This window comes from Mytilus trossulus, chromosome 9 (assembly GCF_036588685.1).
Source record: "Mytilus trossulus isolate FHL-02 chromosome 9, PNRI_Mtr1.1.1.hap1, whole genome shotgun sequence".
Taxonomy (NCBI): Eukaryota; Metazoa; Mollusca; class Bivalvia; order Mytilida; family Mytilidae; genus Mytilus; species Mytilus trossulus.
This window is the reverse complement of record NC_086381.1, coordinates 13,605,577-13,615,793: the sequence shown is the minus strand read 5'-3', so window position 1 is coordinate 13,615,793 and position 10,217 is coordinate 13,605,577. Positions and strand designations below refer to the sequence as shown.

General features: G+C 34.1%; 1 protein-coding gene across 1 annotated transcript; it reads left to right on the top strand.

The window, feature by feature from the left end:
• Window positions 1–5,491: 5,491 nt before the first annotated feature.
• Window positions 5,492–9,183, top strand: LOC134685171 (uncharacterized). The gene is made up of 2 exons (XM_063544649.1): window positions 5,492–5,566; window positions 6,825–9,183. The coding sequence occupies exon 2, from the start codon at window positions 6,827–6,829 to the stop codon at window positions 8,975–8,977; it is 2,151 nt and encodes a 716-aa protein (XP_063400719.1). The 5' UTR covers window positions 5,492–5,566; window positions 6,825–6,826; the 3' UTR covers window positions 8,978–9,183.
• Window positions 9,184–10,217: the final 1,034 nt, after the last annotated feature.

Here is a 10,217-nt window from a genome sequence, read left to right as displayed (position 1 = left end):
TTCTACAATATAACTAACGTTCACTCACTTCCATCACGCATGCAAGTTGATATGCTTTCTTTTGCCATTTTGATCATTACTATTAGTTCAGTGTTTTAGTTGGTTGATTCATGAGTAATACTCTGTAACTTGAGTTGACCTAAATCACTGTGACCTGTTTCAGGGTTTGTTTTAACCAACTGTACTAAAAGCACTTATTGTACCTTTGATGCCTACTTTAATTGTTGTGCGTCTGAAAATTTATCAATCAAATGTAGGTTAAGCACTCCATCTTTTACCTTAATAACAGGTTTCTTAGCTATGTCTTGTTGGAGTCGTTTTACTTTTACATAGATCTATAAGTACACCGTTCTTTGCTCTTAGTATTAATTCATTTTTAGTGAACACTTCTGTACGGGGTAACACTTGATGCGTTGGTTTTGTCTTTATAAACCTAGCACCAACACTGAATTAAGTATAGTACGTATATTAAGCGACAATCTAGACGGACCCGGTATGGTTTTGTTTGTAAATGCCATTGTTTATTTAATACTTTACACAAACATGTCTTTTATGATGATTTTTTATTATTTCAAACCCCTAACCACCAATTGTATTTTTTTTAATCTAATGATTACTAGATATGAAAAGGAAAACAAGAACACGTACTACCACGCGGTTTTCTGTCTAATTAGGGTCTAGGCAATCTTACTTCTGATGAACGGCCCTTCCAACGTTTTCGTTTCGTAATACAACCCACTACAAGCCAACACCTTTCTTGTTACCGACTTCCTTGCCTTCCAGATTAGTAGGTAACTAACACAAAATATTCCATCCACACTTGTAGTCTATATAATTTGGTTTACCTCACTTGTTGGCAGGTCCCTCCATTTCATTTTTTTTCTTTTGTATCAAAGGTATTCAGATCAATGAAATGATATTAATTATAAGATGCCATCGTAATCTCAATAAAAAATATTTCGATATTTTGGTGTTTTTTTTTTCGATTTAAAAAACACCACCCCGTACTCCTATTCAAATTCTAACTCTAATACCCCTTACCCTTACACACCTCATCCTAAAACGTAAAACACCTTACCCCTATTCAACGGTTTGAAATCAGACTACTTTTACACCATGACACTACTTAAACCTGTATAATGGTACGTCATTACTTTTACTTAAACTTATTTGCATACAAATTTTACTATTGTTACCTGATATAGAAATTAAAACACAAAATTCAATTGTGTGAGACAAAATTGACTTTTGTCGTCACAAAATTGACTTTTGTGAGACAAAATTTACAAAATTGGATTTTGTCTCGCAAAATTGAGACAAAATTCAATTTTGTCAATTTTGTCTCTCAAAAGTGAATTTCGTCGCACAAAATTTGAATTTTGTCATCACACAATTGACTTTTGTGTTTTAATTTCCATATCAGGTAACAATAGTCAATTTTGTATGCAAATAAGTTTATATTTGCATACCTTTTTGACAAAAGTCAATTTTGTCATCACAAAATTGAAGTTCTCAGAAAAGAAGTCTGTATCACATAGTTTTGTAAGACAAAAATGATTTTGTTTTGACAGAATTGAATTTTGTACAAAACCACAAGAGTCCCATTCGGCGCCCCGTACCTGGCTATTACAGTGGTTCCGAAATTCATGTAACGTATTTTATTTACAAACCACATATTCGGTACTTCTTATCATATCCTTAAGGCAAAGTTCCCAGCTTTAATATTTTTCTTGGATCATGGCAATTCTGACTACTAGTGTGCCTTAACAGACTTTTCATAAAAATCATGTCAGAAAATACGCGAAATACAAACAATACGCTTTGGTAACGTTGTAACCATAACGCTATAGTGAGTGCCACTATTCATTAGCTATCACGACGATTGAACGTATATAGAAAACACAACGCATTTATTGAGATTCTTTTACATTTCTGGTGGCGTGACTGACGGGAAGTGTGTTCAACAATGGAAACGAAGTTAAAGGCAATACGTATTGGCAACAGAGCATCCGCGAAAAAGCTTTGGGTCAAACTCGAGGAGCTAAAGGAGAATCCTGAAAACGTCAAAATTGAAGAATTCAAGGCAATGGAGTATGCCGTAACCCAGAAAAAGAAGATTATTCATGATTTAAATGAGAAGAAGAAAGAAGTCCTACAAAAGGATCACATTGAACAAGAAATTACAGAATCGGATGAGTATATGACTGTTTAATTTAGACAGTAAACTAAGGCAAATACGAAAACCTAAGCAAACAATCAAATCCTCCAACAACACTTCTAATTTAAAAGAAAAGTCAACTATTAAAGCTATCGCTGAAAGCTATATACCTACATCAAACGCTATTTTTACAAACTCATCAGCCGTTTACACACTAAACACTAGAGAACGAATTCCATCAGAGGAAAATCCTACCGGAAATCAATCACACAACTTTACTGGTCCGCCCGCGCCTAACCGTAGCAGGATTTGCGCTTACGCACGCCAATTATGAGACTTAGAGAAAGATTTTGAAACCCGCACAAAACTTTTTATGCCTACATGAAATCACTCAGGAGCTTACCCGCACCGACAAATGATGCATTTAGCTTCAGGTCCTACGGAGACAAACTTTAAACATATGTGCATGGATTAGAGTAACTTTGTCAAACGCCTGGGATGTATGGTTCGCTTTTGGTATACCTGTAGTTTTGGACTAGTTACCAATTGACATAAGAAAATTTATTGCAAGAGAACACGGGAGGTATAACTTGATATTGAAAAAAACTACGAAAATCAATAACTAACGAGATTGAAATACTTGCAGCTGGAGAAGGAGTCATGGATTCAGTCACTGCATTTTTTATGGGTACGCAATCACATTCAAAACACCAACTACATCAGTTGTAAATAACGACCAAGAAGTAGAATGTAACCTCATATTTGACGAGGGAGCGTTCTTTTATATTTCAGAAAATAACTGAAAAGTAAGCTCTCATCCGTCTGTGTAAGGAGATTTATCTTAGAAGGTTCGCAACTAAGACACCGCAACAATACAGTTAAAGACCGACCTAGGAGAAAAAGTCCAAATCGATACACTCATTGTTCCAGATATTGCCGTTCCGATCAAGACAAGATTTCACAGACTACAAGAAACTTGCCACATTTGAAAGGACTTAAATTTAAGTACAGAACGTTTGAAATTGACTTACTCATAGGTCCCGACTACTACAGGTAAATTATTGAGGACAGAGTTATAAGAGGAAAAGGATCCCCCGCTATACAGTCAATAGAAACACCAACCATCCGTTAACACCTACAGCTCTGGTAAACGTTATTGAAAACCAGACAAAGCTATTGACAAAAAAGGAAAGTCCACGGCAAAGTTGCTATGAAGATATGACCCTCCAGATGATATAACTTCAGGTACGACCGTTGCCAAATGAAGACCAGAAGACACATCGCAATGGCTCGTAAAAAGTAGATCGGACATGAACCAATTTTATGAAAATTTCCAAGGAATAAACTTGCTACCTAGAACGTCCGAACGAACACACCCTCAACTGGTAGAGTCAAGAAACCAAATAGATACAGGAAAGAAACTTGCAATGCACAAAGAAATATACCGCTTAGTGAAGCTACTGTGTGTGGCAGAAGAAATATCTATGAATGGACTATGAGATAAACTTTAGTTGTGATCATTTAAGGTCAAGGAACTAGATTGTTTAATATGAGATGAACATTAATTTAAAATTTCTTTTATCTACATTGTGAACTTACATTTTCTTATAATTGTTCGTTACATATTTCAAATTTCTCCCCCCCCCCCCCCCAGAATGTAAAAATAATACGAAAAGTACATACATTATGCTATGGTTACGTTGTAACTGTAACGCTATAGTGAGTGACGTTATTGTATTATGCATTACCTATCACGACAGTCAAAGGTAAATAGAAAACACAACGCATTTATTGAGATTCTTCAACAATCATAAATTCGGAACTCCTAAGATTGCTTTACGGCAAAGTTCCGAACGGGACCTAACTCATTTCAAAGGTATTGACCCAAGCTATTACCCACTTAAATATTTTTCTGGGATCCGGGCCCGTCTGGCCACCACAGAGATTCAAAGTTGCCCATCTACGTATTTTTCATATATACCACACATTCGGTACTTTTCGGCATATCCCTACGGCAAAGTTCCGAACCGGACCTTGCTCACTTCGTAGGTATTGACCCAAGCTATTCCCCACTTAAATATTTTTCTGGGATCCGGGCCCGTCTGGCCACCACAGAGGTTCAAAGTTGCCCATTTACGTATTTTCCATATCAACCACACATTCGGTACTTTTCGGCATATCCCTACGGCAAAGTTCCGAACGGGACCTAGCTCATTTTCAATACCCATAACCCAAGATCCTTTTAGAAACGTTTGTATATCACCCAAATTTATATATTACAGAGTCTATATAATATGTTGAATTTGGGACATTGAAAGCCCACGGGGCTATAGGTTTCACTATATATGTTTTTGGCTTTCCATAGATATTTCTATTTATATTTCAGTATGTTTTTACAGTGGCCGGCTTTAGTTTTAGTTTTATTTATCAAGTTAAATCTTTGATGAATCTTTGATGTCGTTTTATTGATAAAAATCTATATAACATAAAGACAAATATGCAACTTATATAAGGGTTTATATTCGAGGACAACGAGAACTTATGACAGACTGAAGGGGTCATTCATAAAACTATTTGCGGCGTATCTTTTCACTACTGTTAATTGTGAAAATCATACTTTTAACTGATTTTCAACTAAATTTTAATTTTGAACCGACTACTTTCAGCCGGTTGGATATTGAATATCGAATATCGAATAACAAACCGGCAGCTTACTTCATATACATATTAAAAACGGAATGAAATACTTTAAAAATCAATAGAAACTGTGAAATTGTCGATTTCTCCTGTTAGATTGCATTTTACTAAGATTTAGCGATTTTTGGAACGTTTGGGTCTCATTCAGTTTTTTGGTTTTTAGATATATCGTCAAAATTGGCTGCTGGAAAAAAGTGGCTGCTATCTTGATTGGCCGATAAAAGTGGCTGCCAGCTTGAGTCTAGTAATCAAAGCAGAATATTTAAAAGTCAAGTATGTATAAGAACCGAAACAGCCATTCTTGAGTGCAACGTGCTTTCTGGAGACGCAATAAATACTTTTGATGAAATTTTGATTTTAGTTCGTCTCCGCCAGAAGTTTATTGAAGCCATGCCCCCCAACCATCACACACACACACATACACACATACTCACAAGATACCACGAGACCAACGATGCGTTTACATAGCCTTTAATTTTTAAGGAAGAATTAAAATTAAAAAAACAGGACACAATTGATAAGATATTTTCCTTGTAAATGAAATAATATCTTATAGACTGTGACTTATATGAACATTTAAAGTTAACCAATGATAAACAGTTCTATGCACATAATTCATGAACAAAACTGAATGTGCATGGGTATATATAAGTACAAAATATTTTAATTTCTACAGTCAACACGTAAAGTTGCATGCATACAGTTATTGAAGTAAGTGACAATTTCATATATTTTGTTTAATCTTTTTTTTGCGCTAAGAAATTAATTTCCTTATTGAATTAACATGTTATCATTTATGGTAAATCCAAAGAGAAATTAGATAGCAATAAAAAATGACAGACAATGAGGACAAGACCAACTAGAGAGTGGAAAGTGATAAATTTAAGTTGAAATAACTTGTTTCCAAATCCACTATAAATAAATATGTTTCAACTAGATACACGCATTAGTAATTTAATTTAATAAACGTTGTATGCAATATCCTTTGATTATCGCTATTTTGTGCATTTTTCCTTTGATCTTTTTTTGTGATAATTTTCATATCATGCTTCTCGCTTGAGATGGAAAAATTATCGCTAGAAACTAAGGAGGCCACGTGGCGTTGCTAACGAAATTGACATTGAAATTGACAACGTCGTCTTAGGTCAAATAGCGATAAACAGATTACCATTGGTCATCTCAACTCGATTGCTTTTCTCACTTTCGCTGTACCAGCTCAAGCGAGAAAATCAATCTCGTTGAGATAATCAACGATAATCTATAAATATAGCTTTACAGATTTAAAGATATCAGTGTATGTGGTAGGTTGATGCATATATCTCACACTCAACAAACGAATTTTTATACATCTGATACGCATTTTAAAAATTATTATATCAGTGACACTCGAAGCAACAATAACTGTGAATAAACTCACAAAAGGGTATCACATGTTTTATATTGTCTACAAAACATTTTTTCATTGTGTACGTTACACCTTTGTAAAGTTTCATCAAAACCAACAAAGCCGTTTAAAACAATTCCAATTAAGTAACATCGGTTATCTCCCTCTCAACATCTAGGGCTAGGAAGATATTCCTACATCTTCATTCTCAGATTTTTTGTTCTACATCTGTAAATTTTCATCAATTTCCGAAGATAACTTACATTCCTAAGCATGTAAACTTTTTTCGGTCCAGGTGGCTTATAATTACTGTTTCGTTTTTCTATGATTTCTTTTGTTATTGGTTTATATTGTAGCGATATTCTTATGTTTCTAGATGGACAATTTATGATTCTTGTCTTGTATCACATGTTTTACATGTGCTATGTTTTCTATAATTCTTTATAATATACGATGTATGATACATTAAGTGAGAACTCAACTGAGAGGTCTTAACATACTTATTCCCAATTTCATGACTGTACCAAAGCATATTTTATGTTTTGTTTTGATTATTCAGTGATCATGCTATGACTCTTTTTTTAGTAATGGAATTTCCAGCCGCGCCGCTGAAGTCAAATTTCTCACTAGAACTATTTGATTTTCTCTGCAAAATTGTTGGCTCTGAAAAAGACGTCCGATCACGACGAATTTTCTTTAAAGTGCTAGATCATGCTTTACAGTACAGTCCTAAGTGGCGAGTAGTGACAAGTGGAAGTAAATCAGAAGGATTAGACTTACAAGGGAGCGACTTGGATATTATGTATATCAACCAGGTGGACACAGTATACAATACACAATCTGAAATACCGAGTGACTTGCCATATGGACTCTTTTTAGATTTCGAAAATACACCACCGGGGTATGTTCAAATTGCGCTACATTTGAAAAAAAGAAATGGGAAAAAACTAAATCATGAGTACTCTGGAAACCATATTTTATTATCAAATGAACACTACAAAAACTTAATACAAGAAATGAATATTCCAAAAGCTCGAAGCAAAATATTAGACGAATTTTCAGAGATACACGGACCTTGTTCTTCTACCATTCGTGGAACGTTTGATTTCTTGTCTACTTACAAATGTCATTCGTGGCCGACCATAGCTGTTGAGTGGATAACAAGACCTCGCAATTATGAATGGCCACCTACAGAATTGATTGAATATATAGTACGAGATAATGTCTTACTTGCTCCTATCGGAAGTAAATTTAATAACAAGAAGGACAATCCTTACGAATGGAGAATGTCATTCTCAATTGCGGAAAAAAAACTTGTTCATTCATTCAGTCATACACAAATTATGTGTTATGCATTACTGAAATATACATTAAAAGAAGTATTAGTAGTTCACGAAAAAATAAAAGATTCCTTGTGTTCATACTTTATTAAAACGGTATTATTCTGGATGATTGAAGAATCTCAGATCTCCGAATGGCAACCTTCAAAATTGTTTAAATGCTTTCAAGCATGCATTAAAAGACTAGTATTTTTTATACAGTACAATATCCTTCCGAACTATTTTATACCACAAAACAATTTGATAGAAGGTAAAATAGATGGACCTAAAAAGAAGTTTTTACTGTCAATTTTACGCAATTTTTTAACTAATGGAAATGATTCCTTAAAACAAGTACATACTCTTTCATATTTTTTTGACCATATTGAAGCACCTTTAACATATAAAATGTTTAAATTAAACTATTGTAACATAGACTCAATCATATATCCGCTTTTACATTATATGCACGGGATAGGATATGGAGGTAGTAATACCATATATCAGCCGATTTATTTAATAATGGCTCCTAGAAAATGTAAGCTTTTAAAGCACATATGCTTCCTTTGGTTTTCAAAACTGTGCGGATCGTTGGCGAAGCATTATCCATTTATGATATGCCTTAATGGATATACAAATTTACAAAATCGAAAATGTAATAAAACATTTTATCCAGACTACAAAAAATGCATTTGGTATACCATACTTGGTACGTTTTCTGATTCATATACCGGTTGGCTTCTACTGGCCGAATTCTTTTTTCAACGCAATCAACTAAGAAAAGCTGTGGAAATTATTCAACTATGTCAATATAAAAGTTCGACCAAACCTCAGATGATAACTCCTGGTTTGAAACCACCCTCCAGTAGTAAAATGTTGGAAAAAATTGGATTACATTTTGTGCAGCGATTTAAGCATTCGTGTTCGGATTTGTTTTATCTAACCCCAAGAGGAAAGCCACATATAATGTTTTATCAAGAAGATTCTCAAACTATAAATATTGAGGAGGACGTGCTAATTGTGCATCCGCAGATACGAATGTATTATTTACAGTTTCTCTGCCATCATTATTTAGGGAACAACCTTGAAAAATGGAAGGCTCTTCGTTTACTGAAAGACTTTAATCTACAAAGTACAACTTCGGTGGATTACCTAAATTCGATACTGAATTTGGGTCTAGCAATTCGAGAAGCTGATGAGACAATACCTGTTTTCATATTAATGGATTTTTATCGCTTCTACTTCAAACTTCCTCTTATATACAAGGATTTGTTTGTTAAACATTTTAATCCTGGTAAACGTATTGCAAAAAATAAGGCAATTGAGATTCTGCAGCCCTTAGTTGAGGGTGATTCGCTGCCGCCTGTTTTGAAAAAAGGTTTAAGCTTAGTATCTGATTTCTTAAATATTGAATTTTAGTAACGTTTATAAATATTACAAACGTTACATACAGTTTTAATGTCATGTTTTCTACAAAACTTTTAATATCCGAGAAAAAATTTGTGTGAAATCTTGCAGACAAGGAGATAGAGAGTTTTACGCTAACTAGCTGTCATCTAACCAGATAATTTTATATATTCAGCTACTACTTCTAACTTTCATGTACACTACACATTTTTTTATATAATTTCTTCATTGTAATTGTATATGCACATACTAGTAATATAAAATATGTATATTATGTATCATGTATCGTGTTCTACTCGCTCTTTCCGAGACTCTTATACCCCATTCACAATGTGAACCCAAAGTGAAGTTAATGTGAGGTTGTTGCTATAGTGACACTTGACGTTTGCTTTTAAAAATAAGTCTTCAATGTGACGTAACTAATATTACGTGACGTCACATATCTAATGAGGCAATTATATTTTGACAAACGTTAAGTAACCGTATTCACTGGGTCACGAGTAATATTACTCATATAAAATTAGCGGCAGCAAGAGGGATATATATAGTAAAGTATACTTATCTATGTTGAAAAGCCTGCATAAAGACAAGTTATGAACCCTATATGATTTCCGTCGCTTTTTGTTTGTTTGCGAACAATGGGTGCAATTTGGATCAAGTGACGTTTAACATTTGGGAAGTGCATGGTTGATGGTGACCGAGCACCTCCAAAGCACCCAGTAAAAAATAATGCATCTAAATATATATGTACAGTGGACAGAAACGGGTTATAATTTTGGCGCTATAAACATTTCTATGTTTGTTTATAGGGAAAATCCGGCACAAACCGGGTTAATTTTTGTATCAAATGTGACTGGGGTGACTAATGCATCCCTCACGGAAGTGAACACATTAAGTCTTATTATTCTCTAAAAAGACTGATTTATTGCATATAGTATCCGAGAAATAGACATCAAACAAAAACATAACAATTTAGGAACAATGATTAGGTAAAAGTGGAATGAAAATAAATTAATCTATTAATACCTCTCTAAAACATGTTGGTTATGTTGTCAGATTGAAAGTTGACGAATGCTTATTTAATCAAACAAGGAACATAATTCTTCCACTGTTTGGATCATATAAAATATATTTATCGGTGTCATTTATTCTGTGTTGTTTAGCAAATATGGACACAATTTCAGCCAAAACGTTCAAAACCTGCTTCCTCCTATGACAACATGGAAACAATTCAAAGTTTAATAGACAAGAT